A 19,645-nucleotide genomic window follows, 5' to 3' on the forward strand; every position below is an offset into this window, starting at 1 on the left:
TGTCAGTGAACCTGTGTTCAGATAAGCAGAGCAGAGTGTGATGTTCCAGCAGATGTTTAAAGACCAAAAATAAACAGAAACTCAGATTGGCTGTTTCCTTTTTAATATATTGCTATTAGATGACAAGGTACTTTGGTTGCAAATTTTCATTTGTGTACATGGACCGGTGGTATAGTTTGTTTATACAGAGGGGTGACTTCCCTGTAGAAGACTGGAGAAGTTGGCTGGAACCTTTGTTAGGGCTGTGCAGCAGAAAAGCTGTGACTGTAAATCAGACATTGCACAGCTAGGATGTCAGTCCCTGGGGAAAGAAGAGAGGAGGCAGGAGAGTGAAGAGATGAAGTGATAAAAATTAAGGTTCAAAGCTATCCAGAGTAAGTTGCCACAGTGTAAACAGAGGGTTAGGCTTGTCACGTTGCAGCTGCTTTTCAGAAAGTCCCTGAACACAATGAATGTGATGAAGTGACATAGGCATAAGCTGTCATTGCCCTGAAATAACTTTTTGTAACTCTTTCTGCTTTTAAGAGGACGGAAAAAGTGCTTTGTGTTCTGTAGAAATGAGATGAGGTTGTTTGTCTCTGCTTAGTTACAGTGGGTAGGTTAGAGCATAGCTTTAAATTTGGAAGATGTGTGCTAGTAGAGCCTGGAGCTTTAGTTTCAGAATTCATCCCTAAATCTATGGTACTATGCCATTTTAAATTCTGTTATGTAGAACTTTGTATATGTCCTTTGGTCTGCCTTCCTTATGCCTCACCCCTTTTTTAAGGAATGTTGCAGCATTTCCAGAGGGCAGTGGTGGGCTTCAGAACTGATACTCGTATTGCATTCTATCTACAGAAGTATCTGATCATGCTTTAGCTGGGAGTAGATTCTTGGAACAATTAATTCTACTTCTTCTATTCAAGAATTCAGTGGTTGACTCCCAGTATGACATTTTCTGCTCTTCCTAAAAGATGAGTTTATTTAAGTTGATGTGTTTTGAAGCCAGTGCAGAGCTTTGATGGCTAGTAAACAAAGCATGTTCAGTCAGAGCTTCCTCTTTCAGATTAGACTTTGTCTGCAGCCAAATTAAACAGGGTTTTAAAATCGCAGTCTTCTGTGTGTAGGCACACTCTAATTCTCATGGAAAATAAATCACTACAAAAGATCTTTAGAGCAGCATTGTTGTGATGCATATTTGATCAGGGAGTACCTTTCTAGGATAAACTTAAAAGTAAATTAAATCAAGCTGACTTTCCAAAATAGCAGTAAAGCAGTAGTAGTTTGTGTTTTGGTTTCAGAAGCCTTGCATCTCTAAGATTTAAGTTAGTGAATAGTCTTTTGTAGTAAGATGGCATTTTTTCATGAAAGATTTTACTATGTGTAGGCTGGCTTCTTAGAAGCATCTACTACAACTGCTGTGCCAGTGGCATATATCTGATCACTGGATAGTCTTTAAGATATTGGTGGAGATGAGAGAGCACACAATTCTGATCTGGATTGAACTTCCTTATAGCTAATATTTTTTTAGTTGATTTAAACATAACCTACTCCATCCCATTAGTTAATTGAAAATTCCTTTGTGCCTCCAGAGGCTGCTTTCCTGTCCTGCTCAGTGGCCAAGGAGTGGACTGAAAAATCTCTGTTTAAAACATCCTGATCTGGCTAATTGTCTGCAGGCTAGTTTAGTTTGTAGGATGCTTCCAGCCAGTTCAGCGCTTTTTTTCAGTGGGAGCAGGGTAGGGTTTGGACAGTCAATGATTCCCAGAGGGTTAATTTGCCTCTTCCTATGCCTGGGACTGGAGATGAGTCACTTTGGCTCAGATGTGACGTGTGTGCGTGTCAGAGGCTGCTGGTGGGTGAGAGAGGAGGTGACTGTTTACACTGCGGGAGGGAAAGGGGGATATGAAGTTTGTGTTAGCTGTGTGTGGAGACGTTGTTGGTCCCAAAATTTCTTTCCAGCAACTGAAGTGGAGTCATCTTGAAATACACAGTCCTCTGCTTGCAGGATGGGCCTGGGTGATACAGGCAGGGGATGAGAGGAAAGTGGGAGAAATGGAGCATCATTGGTGCTGACTGTGGCTCTGCCACCAACTCCTGTCTAGACGTGGAGAGGGATAATAACAGACAGGAGCACACCATGTGAAAAATCAAATCAAAACCATCCCTTTTCCTCTTATTCCCTCAAAGAGTAGTGGTCAGGCTTAGACCCAAATATCTGCAGTCATCATCCTTTCTTGGGAGATGACCCAGAAAACGGGAATGGGCTATGCTGATAAAAAAATATAACAGGAGGATTGTGTTTTCTATGTATCTATCTATCTATTTATTTATCTATTATCTATCATTGATTCTTTCTAACAGTGTTACATCTTTCTTGTTTGTAGCTGGTAAACTTGGGTGCCTGCTTAGGTACATGTTCTTGCTTAGGAGTAAGGGGCTTGACTCTTATTATTTCTGGCTATACAGTGGTTTTTCTAGGGAGCAGTTGCTTAATTGTTCCATAAAATCAGTCTGGTTACCTTAAGCTAAAACACCAGTTTGCCAGCAAGAAGGCCTGTGTCCTTCAGGAGCTATACCAACACTGATGGTGAGGCAGACTCTGGATGCCTGTGGCAGTCTCTGCTGGGCTTTTCAGCCTTAACATTGAACTCTTAGAGTTTTAACGAGAATTTGTGAGTGGAGGCAGAGCAAAAGGTGGCATCAGACTGTGGGGCTGTAGAATAAAGGAGCAGAAGAAGGCAGTGGTGCAGATGGCCAAGTGTGGGAATATTGAGGTAAATGGCAGTATTAGCTGAAGAACAGCTGAAGAACTGGCCTGATTAAGTCCAGATAAAAGTTGGATTTCTTGTGTCAGATCAGTGAGATTCTGGGTCCCTTTCCAGTGTGTTAGCAAATAAAGGAAAACTGCTTTTTAAAACAGATGGATCCTGGTAAGCTGTGGATATGTTTGAGGAACAAAATAAGAGGGCTGGATTCAGTATTAAAAAATCTTTGTCTGCTGTAATTTGGTTTGAACTGGAGGGGTAGCATGACCTCCCTGCTGGCTTTGACTCTGCTAACACTCTTTTCTCTGCTAGGTTGTTGACTGAGCTCGAATCTCCTTCTTGGTGGCCGTTTAGCAGCAAGCTCTGGAAAGCACCATTAGAAACCAAGCCAAAGGAAACTGCCACAGTTTCCGATTCGAAGAACCAGGAAGGAATCATAATTAGAATTCCAGTTATTATCACCCACAGAACAGACTCAAATGTCAAGCCAGGAAAACTCACGCTCTTTGCTTCTGGTCTGGAAATCAGTGACTGCAATTCTCAGGTCATTCACCGTTTTGAATCAAAGGATGTAGATGATATCAGAGTTCATACACCATATGAAATAAGTGTCCGTCAGAGATTTATCGGGAAGCCAGACACCTCTTACCGGCTCTTGTCAGCAAAGATGCCAGAAGTAATCCCTATCTTGGAGATGCAATTTAGCAAGAAGATACAGTTTCTAGAAGATGCCCTAGGTTTTGCTGGTGCCAGGAAGTCTCCTCAGGTAGATCTGGGGACCTCCATTTGGCAAGCAGGTATGTGACAAAGCAATCCATCTATAAGAGTAACAGTAGCATCAGAAATTTCTAGGTGGTTTTCAAACTCAAAAGTGTATAGTAGTTACAAGTCAAATTTTCTTCTCTTTGCCCCAGTGTGAGACAGTGTTGATGGTAAAATGAAAGAAATAACTGATAGGTGACCTTAGACCCTATTGCCAAGAGGGAGAGGGCAGAAATGACAGAAATGTGTGTCCCTGCTTTAGGTTAGTTGGATTTTCTTTCTCATGGCTACATTAACAGAACCTGTGACTGCAGATGCTGAAGCTGAGTGTCCCTCAGGAGCCTAGCAGCTGGGTTGCACCAAGCTCTCTTTAACATGGTGCTCTTAGCTGGTATTGACACTAACTCCATGCCACTTTGTGAAAGGATTAACTTTGAGTTTCAACTACTGGCCTGTGTTTTAACTACAGTGTTACTCTTTTTCCAGTGGTCACCAATTTGCTTTTGTGCCACTCTGTGGGGAAGGCATTAGAAATCAGTTTTCCTGATTGCATGCTTCACAGTCCCCTGTTGTTGTTTTTGCTTTGTAAGTTTGTAGCTGAAAATATATTAAATCTGTCATTCAGTTAACTGTAGAAAATTTAAAATATATTTCCAGTCCAGCAGGTTTTTAAAATAACATCTGGAATAAATATCACATTAATATTCTTCATATCTTAAAAAATACAATTTTATTATTTCAGAAGTTTAGTTTGGATTTAGATTTTAGGTCTCAGGTTAGGTTAATACATAGGTGAAGGAACACAAAGTGGAGATTGAAACCCTTTCACAGTAATAAGAATGACATTACTTAATACTGTTATGTCCGTTAAAATTCTGGGGAGGGTTGTTTTTTATGTTGTGTTTTTTTTGTAATCCAACCCTGGATTCCTTTGGAGAGCTGTTGAATTCTTGTCTGTTAGGAATTTAATTCTATCAAAATGTCTGAATCCTCCTTTTTTTCTTAATCATTAGTGACATAAGAGCAAATTGTATGGATTTATTGACAGTACATTAAAAACAAGTAGAAAAATTATACAGTAAAGCAATAGTTGAACCTACTTCTGTGCACTGAGCTAAAACTGGAGTTCAGCAGGGAGGATAATATCCTCTTGTTGAAGAGTCATTGAGGGCCATAGCTTGGAAAAGCTTGTTAATTTTTAAGGAAGTAAGTCTTGGGCATCTGGCACTAAAATGTCAGCACAACAACTTAGAGGAAAAACAACCTGCTGGTTTCTTAAGCACTGAGTTATTCCAGCAAATTGGTGTTCAGTTCCTGATGGTCTTAAGGCTGGTTACATAAAATAATTGGTTATACAGCCCTAGTGTGCTTAATTTCCCACTGCTCTGCTCTGTTTGCATCTGAGTCAGTGAGTCAAGGATATTGCTCTCCTACCCCCACCTGCATTTCGACTGTTTAATTTGGAAATGTCAGTAAAGAAAACTGGAGGTTATGGAAATCTTGACTTCTCCAGCTCCACCAAAAACCCTTGTTTGTTCCTTCCCTGGGGTCTAGCACTGTCTGTCTTCTGTCGCAAGATGGCAGTCACGGACTGTGTTTTAACCTCAGGGTTTTTTCCGTGGTTGTTCACATGGTGGAAATACTGATTTTTTTTTTAATTATTATTTTTATTTTTTTTCCTCCTCTAAAAGCAGGCAAAAAAAGTGTGTGTTATGCATCACTGTCTCTGCACACATAAAATATGTGTCAATTTTCAGATAGCGAATGTTGATTCGGAAACTTAGAGAAGTATCCTTGCAGCAGACGTACATCTGTCTCTGTGAACTGGCTCATTGCATTCTGTGCCCTCAGTGGTGAGATCTGAACATTTCCACCACTGTCATAATCTCATCTGGAGCTTGTCTACTTATACTAGTCCTGCCTTAAAGTTGTGCATATTGCATGTTTGTATGAGTAAATACAAAAAACCTCATCTTCCCTAAGAGTTTTGGCTTGATGCCACCTAGAAGAGGAATTTGTGAAGACTTTTGTACACACCAGATTATCTGAAAGTATTTTTAGCTGCTTTGCATGTTTTTTTTTCTGACTGTATGTGCTTGGACCAAGCCACATGGGTATTTAAATGCTTAGGACGGAGCAGTGAGGTTTGTTTGTAACAAAGGTGTTTCTGTGCTGTATCAAGACAGTACTCTCCTAGCCAATGTAATCCTCAATAGTGGCTGATAACAGATACCAAGCATTAAAAAGTGCAAGAAGTCCTACAGTGCCTGTGCCATATAGCAGTCTGGGGCAATGCTACCTCAATCCTGTAGCTGAAGACTGGTATTCGCTGTTTATCTTTTTTGAGACTGCTGAATTTTTCCTGTCTACCCCTGTGACCGAATGTTCTTATTATTGAGTTTCCAGCACTTTGTTCAGTGGTTTTGTACCTTCTCATCCTCACATGGTGGCAGTGAGTCCCACAGTCTAACTGGGTGTGACACAGAACAAAATTGCTTTTTAAACGTTCCTGACTTTCTATTCAATTCTGGGAAATGCCAAATCTTCTTCTTCATCCATTGTTTTTGTTCAGCTTTGTCACATCCTCCTTCTATTCTTTTCCTCAGTGAGATTAATGGAGTGAAACGGATAGATTTCTTGGTTTTAATGAAATAATTAGTATATGGTGACAGTCAGCTGATAAGAAACACAAAGAATCTCTTCTGGCTATTTGTTGCCATAGGAAGGACTGTCATTCCCTCCCCACTTTGCCCTCCGAGAGAGACCATGGCAGCGAGTTACCACAAGCAGCATTTTTCTGTGGGTTGTTTTTAGACCATCTGATTACAAGGAGCACTTGCACAGGGTAACACTGGTACAGTGAATTACTTGCTTGTCTTAAATCCTGATGGTGTCTGAGTCCAGTGACTCTCAGGCTGATAACTGAATAATTCCAGGGATTATGAGTTTGCAGTAATTCCTTGAGAGAGATTTAGGATTTAGTACTTTTGGTTTAGTTTTTGTCTTCTTTTTCATGGGGAGGTAATGCTGTCTAGAGCAGTTGGGTATACATTGTCAGCTGGGCACCAGCTCCTTGACCTGGCAATGAGCTCTGGCATCTGGCACCCTTTCTGTCCTGAGGTACATATGAGTTTTTGTCGTCATCCTGTGATGGGTCAGGCCATGTGCTCACAGGTGGCAGCAGCAGAATTAGCTTCTTTTGTGGTGCCTCTTTAAATGGGAGAGCTTCATAGATCCTTGAAGTGCCTCTAGGAGCCAAGATGTGTGTCTCGGGTGTTTAGCACCCATCTGCATCAGAAATAACAGCCTTGCCTTGCTGCATATCCCTGCTACCCTACTGGGTAGTATCAGATACTGCAATAAGAGCCGATGCTTTAAATAAAGGACAAGTGGCATGTTACATGAGGGGCTGCATCCACACTACTTAGCTGGGGGTGACTGTTAGCGTCAGTGTTGACCTTCTGTTTCAGGGGTTTGCTGACTTGACTCTGTCCCAAATCCATCACTTCCAAATTCTTTAATTAAAAAGATTAAAGAGAGAAGAAACAGCAGGTGGAGAATCCTCATTTATCTGATTGGAAGTGTGTTGCTGCTGCTTCGTGCTCAGTTCAGATGAATCCCCACAGCTCAAAATGAACCCATTCTCCAGATGCTGCCCTTAATAATAAGTCATCTCTCAGCAGCTTGGTCACTTTCAGGTTAGGTATTGTACAGAATACAGCTCAAATCTTTTCTAGAAGAAAAGTCCCCTTGAAAACTGCTATGGAGAAAAGCATAGAATCCCAGAATGGTTTGGGTTGGAAGGGATCTTAAAGATCATCCATTTCCACCCCCCTGCCATGTGTAGGGACACCTTCCACTAGACCAGGTTGCTCCAAGCCCTGTCCAACCTTGCCTTGAACACTTCCAGGGATGGGGCAGGCACAGCTTCTTGGGACAACTTGTGCCAGGGCCTCACCGCCTTCACAGGAACTCCTTTCTAAGATCTCATTTATATCTCCCCTCTGTCAGTTTAAAGCCATTCCCCTTGTACTGTCCCTACCTGCCCTTGTCAGCCCCTTTATGCACTGGAAGCTATTCTAAGGTCTCCCTGGAGCCTTATCCAGACAGAGGAAGGGAAGGGAGGATTGGGGGGAGAGAGAGAAAAAAGCAGGGGTCAGCCAATTCTCTGGTTCTCTCCATTGGTACAGGAAATGGCAGTCTGACCATGGGAATTTCTTTTGCAGCCACGGGACTCCTGGGAGGAGTGGTGCAGCCCAGCTCTCCAGTAGGAGGCAGAGAAGGAATGGACAGTGACCATGTCCAGCTGCAAAAGCAAGAGAAGATCTCTCAGGAAGAAGCAAAAGAGCTTAAACAGGTATAAATTGACATAACTTCAATAAGAATTGTTTCACTGCCTCTGATTTACTCATAAGATACATTTTCCTCATCAGAAACCTAGTCGTTGTCCTTAACAGAATATTCCTCAGAAAATTCCTGAAATTAAATGGGTATATTTTAAAAATCAGCTAATCAAGCCTGTGATTAAAATACACTGCTAACTTCATCGTTTTATTTTGGTTTGGTTTTTTTTTACTTATTTTGAACAAATCAAGGGTTATCACTAAAATATAGGATTATAACCCAAGAAAATTCCTTAACTGTAACCTGTTTTTCTGAAGATTAAGCACCTTAACAATTAAATAATTTTTAGCTCTTTTGTGTTTTCTCTATGCCATCTTATTCCTTTTAGTAAGTAGTAGCAGCTCTCTTTCAGAAGCATCCACAAAACTGAACAAAATGTTTTATAAACACACAGAAATTGTATCTGGGAAACACATATGCTGTCTAGCATATTAATAAAGAAAATATTTTCCTAAAAAAGAAACTGCATTTAAAGTAATCTAGTCTGATATTATTCATCTGAATGGCTTTTTAAGGAATTTCTCTTATAGTTGATGTTCAGGACTCTTAGTAAAGAATCCACCTTTGTAATAGATGGTTGATCTGAAGCAGTGAACAAGCTGGAAAAGCAAATGAGAGTGGTTTGAGAGGTTTTTCCATTAAAATAGATTTACTGGTGATGATCACAGCCATATCAGAAGATGTGACTGAAGATTAATTTTCATATTGCTTATTTTCCTCCCTCTAGCATTTTATTTTTTTTTATATTCCAGGCATATCTTGGTGATGGCATCATGTGAAGTCTGTCCTAATTCCATGTTTCTTAGCCAAGCCTGAAGGCTTCCAGCCCCCTTCTTTTATTTTGTAGTTGGGAATTAGAATACAGCAACTTCTGTTAGCCTGAGTGCATTTGAGAGTCTCAATCACTTAGTAGGGTCTTGAGTGGTAAAAGAGCTTCTTACATAAAAAATCTATTTATTAACTAAAAAGCAGTTGAGTAAGTGAGAGTTTAAACTTTGCTGAAGATTAATTTCAGAAACTTCTGATACTCTCTGTGCTGGATAGTAGGCTAGGAAAAGTGTTATATGGCCAGTGTGATTTAAAACAGAACACTTTCAAGATGAACTAGAGCTCAAAAGACAAATTTTGTATTTATTTATACCTCATGAAACCAAGAATTTTTAAGCCAGTTGATTATTGGGGGGAGTTTGTGGGGGAGTGTGGATAAGGAGAGGATCTGAATTCCAAACTTACAGGCCATGAATTGGCCTGATTTTTCTCCAGTAATTGCTGTACACCTGTTCCGTGAGAGCCAGACCTCTTTAATCATCATTCCAGCCATTAATAATGTTAAGGTATATGTTTTAATTCCTATAGAAATCCTGTTCCTTTTCCTTGCTAGGAGTCACCACGTAAATACACAGCCCTAGATCATAACTTGCTTCTGTAACCAAAATATAGGTAATATCTTTTGTTTGAAGTTTCTTATTTGGGTTTTTTTCAAAAACAAACCTGACTAGTCACCATTTAGTGATTCTCCCTTCTGATCTTTTAAAGAGCTTATCTCCATGATCTATTATTTTATCAAAAAATAACCATTTTCTGAAGCAGCATTGACCTTTTGGAGGATTGTAAGGGAGAGTATTTCTCAGTCATAGTTGTACAAATAGCAGCAATCTGTTCTTCATGCAGGCATGTGCTTTGTATGGCTGTTATGTATTCAGGAGGGCCAGTTGGTCCTTCCTTAAATGACAGCTTTTCAGCACTATAATTCTGATTTGTAGCCAGACCCAAAAAAGCTAAACACACTATGAGGGGTTGTTGGTCATGGACTACTAATGAAGGCACATTTTGATACACCTTGCAAAAAAAGCTTTTCACGAATTGCTTCCCCTCCTCATTACTTGTGATGTGGGTAACTCCAGGAGAACTTGTGAAGGCTGGAGAAGAGGAATTTGTGATGAACACAGGTAGTTGTCACTCTTTGTCTCTCCTCAAAAACAAAGTACTTGCAGTAATAACAATAGACGTTTTGCAGGAGAAATTGTTGAATGATACTAATTTCTTCCATTAGACCTGAAAGTCTTAAGTATCTGAAGTTGTGATTGGATGACTGAGTAAAGGACCTCACCAGGACTTCATGAGGGGACATTTGTGTCAATGTTTGTGGCAGTGTGAGCTGTGTTCTTTAGCTATGCTATACAGATGGAGAAAGAAGTCTCTGAAGTTACTGTGGTCTCTGGCTGAACTTCTGCCTCCCGCCTCGCTGTGGCTGACATAATGGCACTGGGTGTGGGAGGGGATGTGATAATAATTAGCTTAAGGGCTGTGGTCAAAGGGGGGCAGTTTACTAAATTTGAAATTATTTTGCCAAGCCGGTACTTTCTAATTTCTCAAATTGTTTCTGCCAAAGAACTGTCCTTATATTTACTGACTGGTGATCGCATACGCCATGAAGACAGGAACAGTATTAAAGAAGTTAATTCTTTAACATCTGGGGAAAGCCCTCATCCCAGTGTATATCTTTGGCATTTCCTTTTCATTGTCTTCTCAGGTCAAGGTTGTTCCATTTCAGTCCTTTGCTACTTTCAAAGTCTCTTCAGTGTTTATTCACCCTTTTATCGTACCTTCATCTCAGGAAATTACAACTGTTAGAAAAAGCATTTTGTTGAGGAACTGTTAATTCCAAATGCTAAATAGCAAATTTGCTCACAGGATAGCCTGCTTCTGTGGCCTATAGCGGTCAACAGACAACTGATCTTAAGACCCGTGAAATGACTATGCCTTAAGTTTATTTTTTGGGAGGCACAATGGAGGGAGAACTGAGGTTCTGACAACTAATGCTTTGTATTTGCTTTTGTGTAACTTAAGTATTTAATGACATGAAATTAAAAGGTGATAGTTAAGCCTGTGGAGCTGCTTGAGTATTTTTTTCCAGACAAGGCCAGCAGAATGTTAATGTCACCATGAGTGCTCCTTGAGAAAGGAAATAAGATCAGAGTTCCATATCAGGCCAAGAAGAAATAATGGGAGAAATCAGCCACTATGAATAAGATAGAAAACAATGATTCTTCCATACTGTCTGAATAGCCACTGCCTCAGAAGAGCTGATGCTTTAAAATTTGTCTGCTTTTGTGTGCTTCAGATACAGGAGACCTGCTGTCCTCTCAAACACGTCTATTCTTGTGTTATCTGTGCTCAGATGATCTGTTCCACAAGAGACAGCCTGATTTTCTAGAGCAGGCAGAAGCCCTTTTGCTATTGGGTGGTGTAGAACTTGGGTATTTGTACACTAAATGCAATTCTGCATATAGCAGAAGGAACCTCTGTGCTTTCACAGCTACAGGCAAGTACTGATAGTGGCAGTCCCAAACAGAAAACATATTCAAATAGAATATATTAAAATAGATAGGTTTTTGTTATGGCAAGTTGCACTTGCCTCTTGAGGCATTAACGAATGTTCTCTAGTAAATTGTGTTGTGGTAGTTGAAGATATTTCTGTGCTCTGATGTCTCCCTCCCCATTTCCAAGTGCAACAGAAGAAGATGGGGACAGGACCCTTAATATTTCTGGTGCAAGATCATAGAGTCATAGAATAGTTCGGGTTGGAAAGGACCTCAAGATCATCTAGTTCCAACCCCCCTGCCACGGGCAGGGACACCTCACACTAAACCATATCACCCAAGGCTTCATCCAACCTGGTCTTGAACACTGCCAGGGATGGAGCATTCACAACTTCCCTGGGCAACCCATTCCAGTGCCTCACTACCCTCACAGTAAAGAATTTCTTCCATATGTCCAGCCTAAACTTTCCCTGTTTAAGTTTCAACCCATTACCCCTTGTCCTATCACTACAGTCCCTCCCCAGCATTCCTGTAGGTCCCCTTCAGATACTGGAAGGCTGCTATGAGGTCTCCATGCAGCCTTCTCTTCTCCAGGCTGAGCAGCCCCAACTTTCTCAGCCTGTCTTCATATGGGAGGTGCTCCAGTCCCCTCATCATCCTCGTGGCCGTCCTCTGGACTTGTTCCAACAGTTCCATGTCCTTTTTATGTTGAGGACACCAGAACTGCATGCAATACTCCAAGTGAGGTATCACAAGAGCAGAGTAGAGCGGCAGGATCACCTCCTTCGACCTGCTGGTCACGCTCCTTTTGATGCAGCCCAGGATACAATTGGCTTTCTGGGCTGCGAGCACACACTGAAGCTGGCTCATGTACATTTTCTCATCAACCAACACCCTGAAATCCTTTGCAGGACTACTGTGAATTTCCTTTTTGCGCAACCTGTAGCTGTGCCTGGGATTGCTCCCACCCAGGTGTAGGACCTTGCACTTGTCATGGTTAAGCTTCATGAGGTTGGCATCAGCCCACCTCACAAGTGTGTCAAGGTCCCTCTGGATGGCATTCCTTCCCTCTAGCGTATCAACCGAACCACACAGCTTGGTGTCATCGGCAAACTCGCTGAGGGCACACTCAATCCCACTGTTCATGTCACTGACAAAGATGTTGAACAGGACATGTCCCAACACCAATTCCTGAGGGATACCACTTGTTACTGGTCTCCAGCTGGACACTGAGCCATTGACCACAGCTCTTTGTGTGCAGCCATCCAGCCAGTTCTTTACCCACCAAATGGTCCACCTATCAAACTGATATGTCTCCAATTTAGAGACAAGAATGTCACTTGGGACAGTGTCAAACACTTTGCAGAATTCCAGGCTGATGGCATCAACTGCTCTGCCCCTGTCCATCAGTTTCATAGCCCCATCTTAGAAGGCCAGCTAATTGGTCAGGCAGGATTTCCCCTTAGTGAAGCCATGCTGGCTGTCACCAAGCACCTTTTTGTTTATCATGTGCCTTAGCATGCCTTCCAGTGCAGTTCCTGTTGTGGGTTTGAGTTTATAATGGGAGTATGAATTGGAATATTTTACATGTTTTTTCCCTTTCTTGCTCACCTGCAGTGTGTTCAGCACAGAGGTGAAGCACCATATTAAATTGTGACAAGTTACCACTGTCAAAACCTCCATTTGCACCCCATTTCTGAGTACTGTGAATGACAGCTTTGTATTAACAGGTGAATTTGGCTGCATTCAAGAATCATTTCTGGTTTTATGTGTTCTGCTTTAGTTTTCAGATCTGTTGGACAGTAATGATAGTGTGATTCTCAGGGAGAATTTAATGGAGTTCAAGCTTCAATTGTCAATACTTCCTGCACAGTGACATTTTCTGTATCTTATTTTTACTGCTGGATACTCGCTGTATCTTATTTCTTAAGCTTCAGCTAAATTTCGTTGTTATGATGGCATTTCAGGCCCCAAACCAAATTGAGGTCTCCATTGTAAGATCTTTGGGATACAGTCTCTGTTTCTACAATGCCTAGCACTTAGAATTTACATCCTCAGGTGGTGTGGCAAAATGATAAAGTCACAGGGCTAAGTACTGAACAGGTTCACAGGCTTGGAGTCCTCTCCCATCATTTTGTTTGTGTCTGTGTTGTGACTCTCCTGCTTGGCTCTCAATTAAGCCAAAACAGAGAAGTGGGCAGCTCTTGAACAACTCATCAAGCAGGTACATAAAACAGAGCAGAAGAACTATGATCTAAACTGCAGTGTACTGATTGGGTCCCCATAGTCTGTGCAAGAACTTGGGATACGTAGCTTGGATAGACACCTCTTCCACCAAGGCCTGAGTCTGCTGCAGTTGAACACTTGACACAGGGCAGATTTGGAGAGCAGTGACAAATTTTCTTCCTTGTTTTGTAGAGTGAGAGCTCTGTGTAGGAATATTAGGTATTGCCTGAAGCTGCACAGAAAATCTGTGGCAGATCCATGAGGATTAATCAGACTTTCCAAATTATAATCCGGTGGCATAAATCTTAAGTTGTCTCACTGCCTGAGGAAATGTGCCTTTAAAATGTGTCTTTGATGGGCTCACACCTGCTGTTTGGTTTTGTGTAACATAGTTTCACACTGAATTTTCGTGTCTTGATTCACTGTCCAAATTGCATACTGGCACAGCAAGCTCTGCTACTTCGAGCAGTTGACAGAACTGGAGCAGTGATAACTAGGCATCTTGCCATCATTTTGCTTTGCAAAACTATTGACCAGCTTTGGCCAGACTTCACCTTCCAGTAACTCTTTCCAGCAAGCTCTGTGGGCTCTTCTGAAAGCTCAGTCTTAACCATTCCATGTGCCATTAGATTGAGTGGCAGTACTCAGTTGGAACAGATGAAGATGCTGCAGACAAAGGGTTAAGGGATTTATTACCAGACTTTCTGAGGCAAAGAGAATTAACAAATGAAAGTGAGCCGCTTGCTTTTTATTTTTGTGTGTGAGTAACCGCATCATCATCAACTGCTGTGTTTCAAGGCAGAGCCTAATTGGCAGGTGAACTGAGCAGAGCCCTGTAGCTGACTATGTTTCCATTTTACTGCTTTCGTATTTTAAAAGCTTTTCTGTTCTCAACAATTGTGTCTTTTTCTGTATTTTAAATGTCAAGTATGCTCTAATGAATGCAAAGCCCATCAAAAGTAATCTGTTTTGAAACTAAAAATAAACTACTTTCCGTGGCAAACCTGGGCCTTTTTGGCACAATTTTGATTTACAAATAAATTGGGTTCCTCTTGGAGAGGTAGGGAAGGAATGTTTCTGCTTCCTTTCTGCATACTCTCGTGCCAGCCTCTGCTTTGCTATATAGCAGTCTTGGAGGCTTGCTGCATATCACCACATTTACCTGATATACTTGCCTCTGCCTAGATGTGCTGGGTGAGGAGGTGGCTCAGGAAACCTGAAATTACCACACTATGAAGGGTGCTTAGTGGTAAGCCTGTGTCTGGCAGCAGCGGGAGGTGGAGGTGTTGGAGGACCAGAGGAACCATTCTGGAGCATGTGTTGTTCCATGATCTAGAAATCTGCTTTTCTTCTTCTGTTCTGGAAAACAAATTTTGGTATGATCTTGGGTAATCCTTTTTAGTAAACTTGCTGAGAAAATATTACTATGAACCATCTTTAAATCATCTTCAAATGATGAGACATGCTTCTTTTGCTGCCATCCTTTAGGATCTATGGAAGGAGTGAAGTTTCTTCTCTCTTAAACTGGTATAAAGAATTTAAACTTTATTGGAGCAGAGGCTGAAACCCTGTAATCTCTCAGGTGAACACTGAAGACAGCCCTGCTTTTAGTTGGATGGAGTGGACCAGAAGACCTTCAGAGGTCTTTTTCTAAATACACTGTGACTTTATGAATAGTAGGAGTCATTTCATGTAGTACTGCCTACTTTATTTTATGTATTTATATGTATGTTCTATATATGATACAAGCAGAAGAAGCTCAAATGAAAGACTGAGAAAAAGCCACCTCTGAACTTCCCATTTTCAAGTATGATTCTGAATTATACACATGATATATCTGCTATGTTTTCTTTTTGGTGCGTATTGTGAACATATCTACCACCTCCAGTTTGGGGAATTCACCCTTGCTTTCCTGTTACAGTGAAAGATCCTGAAATGTTCCATTTGAGATAGAAACAGAGGGTGGTTTAGCTTGTAGTTTTGGTAAGAACAGACAAAGGTAGATACAGCTTGGTCCATGGTTTGATTTGTTTTTTTTTGCTTGGGGTTTTTCTTTTTCCTTTGGCAGCCAAACTGCAAAATCATTTTTTTTTGCACAGCTCTGTTTCTAGCTGTTTGTGATTTAAGGGAAGTGCTGAGAAATATCTCATAGCAGCCATACAAGATCTGAAGGTGACCTACAACAATGCTGGAGAGAACTCTTCATCAGGGACTGTAGTGGTAGGACAAGGGCAGTGGGTTTAAACTTAAAAAGGGGGTGTTCAGGTTAGATATAAGGAAGAAATTCTTTACTGTGGGAGTAGTGAGACACTGGAACAGGTTGCCCAAGGAAGCTGTGAATGCTCCATGCCTGTAAGTGTTCAAGACTAGGAACACGGATGGATGGTTGGATGGTACGTTGAACAATCTGGTCTAGTGAAAGGTGTCTGTGCCTGTAGCAGGGGGGTTGGAACTATATGATCTTTAAGGTCCTTTCCAACCCAAACCATTCTATGATTCTATATGTTATGAGATAAATCTCACTACCATGACAATAAAATTAAATGTGTTTAGAGTACAATTCTTTTCCCCTGTTTTACTAAAAGCCACAGATTTATGCTGTTGGGCTGCAGTTCTAGTATCTTCTGTAGCATCACCTGGATGCTCACGTGGCACAGCAGGTGATGTTGTGGGATAGTGCTTGGGTAATTTGCTTTCTTGGAGACTTACTGCGATTGATTGGATAAACTACTCATATTAAGCAGGCAATGCAAGGATATCCTCATGGACCTCGCTAGGGATGCCTAAGGAAGTAGATCATTTAGGCCAGCAGAGGCCTTATGATCTGAAGTAACTTGGAAGCTGGATGTCCAATCAGTATGATACAGTGCTTCCAAATTTCCCTCTGATATATCTGAGAGAAGGCAGCTGAGGCTTGCCCATCAGGCAGGTGCTTTCAGTTCATGCATCCAGGCTTATTAAGGGAGTAGCCACAAGAGGGAAGAAAAAGCAATTGTATAACTCAGTCCTTGGTCTGCTGCTAAAAGGAGCCAATGTTACAGGGTGAGGAGTTAAGACAGATTTTTCTTGTGTAGTTTGGATCGCTGTGCATGGATGTGGTTGTATGAACTGATGAAAATGAAAGTTGAGTAGGCTTCATAACTCAGTGTATGGTATTGTTATGGATGGCTCAGCCTTGAGAATATATAAGCTTGGCTTTCTTCTTCCATTTTAGAGTCTTCTGCCCTGTTTGGACCAATATCTGTATGTGTTTTCAGACTACATGGTCCCCTCACAATTTTGGAGTAGCTGAGGGTGTTAGCTTGCAGTTCCACATATGAACAGTAATTTGCTAAATGTAGTGTAAACAGGTTAATATGTAATACAGTGCTTACAGCCTGGAGTAGAGCTGTAGCCAGTGCATCTGTTATCTCTCATCTCAGGTACAGCCTGAGCCTCCTGCCTTGATGTCTGTTCATACCGCAACACCCTCTAGTCCCTTGAAAATTATTTGCTTGGTTGCCTAATTTTCACTTTTCCCATCTGCTCCAACCACTGACACTTCTTTAGTGGGCTGTAGCAAAAGAACAGTTTCTGTCCTTTGACCTTGTCAGTGCCTAACATTACTATTGCCTTCAGCCATGTGATCCCCTTCTGGCTTTCTACCAGCTGTGCTTGCTTCCCCTATCAGCTCTCAACGTGCACATAATCTCAGTACAAGCTACTGCTCTGGAATGCAGACATACCAAGGAAATAATAACAGAGCCAACAAACAACAAATTAAGCTTAAATTATTTTATTTCTAAATTATTCTCTTCCCTCCCCTCTAACCAGTTCAGATTTGAATTTTCTGGTCTTTAGTTTCTTGTTTCATTCATTTCAATTTAGTTTATCAGAGTAAGAAATTTCTTTTCACTAGTATACCTCAGAGCAGACTCCAATAAATGAAATAAAATTACAACAATGAAATAACTAGTTGCCATGGGTCTGTTACATTTCTCAAAGCACCAGCTGGTCGATTGCTGAAAGTGCTCAATCTTTTCTTCTGACAGATACTAAAGAAGCTGAAGGGCCTTGCCTTGGAGACAGAAGCCGAGCTGGAGAGACAGGATGAAGCTCTTGATTCCATCACTACCTCTGTAGACCGTGCAACGCTGAATATTGACAAGCAGAACCGCAGAATGAAGAAACTAACGTAGCGTCTACAGGAACCAGTGGGGATGGTATCATGAGGAAGAGGAAGATCGGAGAACTGTATTTATCAAGACTGTTTCTTTAATAGACACTTTGTGTGGGAGCTGTTTGCAATATTGTCTGGAGTACAGTGCTGCTTTTACTGAGTTCCTGTGGGTTTTGAAAATGTTTCCAGACTTAGATGATGTTTGAAGGCTGTTTTAGGATTAAAAAGGCCAAGATTTTTAATTGCGGTGGAACAATGATAGTGGCTTCTTTACTACAGAAAATCTGTAAATATGAAAGGATGTGATATAATCTGAATCAACTTTTATGTGCTTTTTTTATGTTGCTGCTTTTGAAAGGTTCGTTTTTTTTTACTGCAATGAAGAAGTGAAGGAGAAATGAACTGCATATGAGACTACTTTAGATGATTACAGCTTATTAATTCTCTCTCAAGGTCTTTCTTTAAAAAAGTTAATAGCTGAACTAAAGACCAGATGTCCAACTGCAAGTCATTGAGGCTTTTGTTTGTAACTTAATGCTGAGGTGAGCAAATGATGGTGATAAAACCTTGTGTTCCCTAAGCAAATGTTTTTAATAGGTTTCAATTGTGCTTTTAATGTACCTAGAAATTTTATAAGAATCATGAAGACTTAGTGGCCACAGCTGTCTGTTGCCACATCCTGGAAAATGGAGAAGGTGGTTAGTTAATGTGCATGTATTGGTAGAGATATCTGCTCATTGAGCAGGTTTGGGGTTTTTTTTGCCATTTGATGAATGTTTTGCTGACTTAAGTCACTTATAAAAAGTATCAAAGTTGAATACGTTCACTTTCCAAAAGGAAATGCTGATCATTGATGATCATGTACACATTTTTGTGTGTTTATTTTCCCCTTTTAAACTGCATACGTAGTGAAGGAGTTGATTTTGGAGCGGAGAAAGTATTGTGGATGAATCTATGCAGTTCTTGGAGTTCATTGTTTGTACCCCTCACTTGCACAGAGTGGTTTTAGATTTTTGGTAATAGTCTGACATGGGATGTAGTGTCCTCAGGGCATCATGAGCACAATGTTTACTTAGTGTGGTCCCTAAATACCATGGTGGCGCTAGGCTGCCAGATCTCTGACGAGTGTCAGTGCAAGGTCTCTTGTCCTTTTGCTTCTCTGGACTTCATTTTCCAAGAATCTCTCTACTGTTCATTTCTGACTCCAAATGGGAACTTCATGAGTCATGTAGAGCATCATGCGGTTTTTGTGTGTCTCCCTCAGACTCACAGACTGAAGGGCCTGTTGCTGGAGCTGTAGGCATCTGTATAATATTTGGCAGTTATGGTACATCCATTAATTTCATGGCTTTTGTTTATTTGTACTAAATGGTGGTGAAACTTTTCAAGACTTCTCATAGACCTGTATTTCTGACAGAAAAGGGATTACCGCAAATTTGTTGCCTAATAAGTTTTGCTGAGTTCACAGTTGGCTTCATGGAGACCACAGGACAGTGAGACCTTTTCACCTCCTAACCTGCTTGATACTGCATAGGAGAGATTCCAGGTAATCCATGTAGTGTAGAATCATAGAATGGTTTGGGTTGGAAGGGACTTTAAAGATCCTTCAGTTCCATCATCCTGCACAAGCAGGGACACCTTCCACTAGACCAGGTTGCTCAAAGTCCCATCTAAACTGGCCTTGAACACTGACAGGATGGGCCAGCCACAGCTTCTCAGGACAGCCTGTTCCAGTGCCTCGCCATCTGCACAGGGAAGAACTTCTTCCTCATATCTAATCCGTCAGTTTAAAGACATTCCCCCTTGTCCTGTCACTACCTGCCCTTGCCAAAAGCCTCTCTCCATCTTTCTTGTGGGTCCCTTTATGCACTGGAAGCTGCTCTGAGGTCCCTCTGGAGCCTTCTCTTCTCCAGGCTGAACAAGCCCAGCTCTCTCAGCCTGTCTCCGTAGCAGAAGTGCTTCAGCCCTTGGATCAGCTTGGTGGCCTCCTTTGGATCTGCTCAAGATGGATATTTCTATCTTGA

General features: G+C 41.3%; 1 protein-coding gene across 2 annotated transcripts in view; it reads left to right on the forward strand.

The window, feature by feature from the left end:
• Nucleotides 1-19,366, forward strand: part of SNAP47 (synaptosome associated protein 47) — a 30,548-nt gene extending 11,182 nt beyond the window's left edge. For both annotated transcript variants that reach the window (XM_031044591.2, XM_005143969.4), the window contains exons 3-5: nucleotides 3,060-3,544; nucleotides 7,736-7,866; nucleotides 17,494-19,366. In XM_031044591.2, the coding sequence (XP_030900451.2) occupies nucleotides 3,060-3,544; nucleotides 7,736-7,866; nucleotides 17,494-17,640 (763 nt within the window). In that variant the 3' untranslated portion in view covers nucleotides 17,641-19,366. The remainder of the gene's footprint in view (nucleotides 1-3,059; nucleotides 3,545-7,735; nucleotides 7,867-17,493) is intronic.
• The last annotated feature ends 279 nt before the right edge of the window (nucleotides 19,367-19,645 follow it).

The sequence above is a fragment of the Melopsittacus undulatus genome, chromosome 1 (assembly GCF_012275295.1).
Source record: "Melopsittacus undulatus isolate bMelUnd1 chromosome 1, bMelUnd1.mat.Z, whole genome shotgun sequence".
Taxonomy (NCBI): Eukaryota; Metazoa; Chordata; class Aves; order Psittaciformes; family Psittaculidae; genus Melopsittacus; species Melopsittacus undulatus.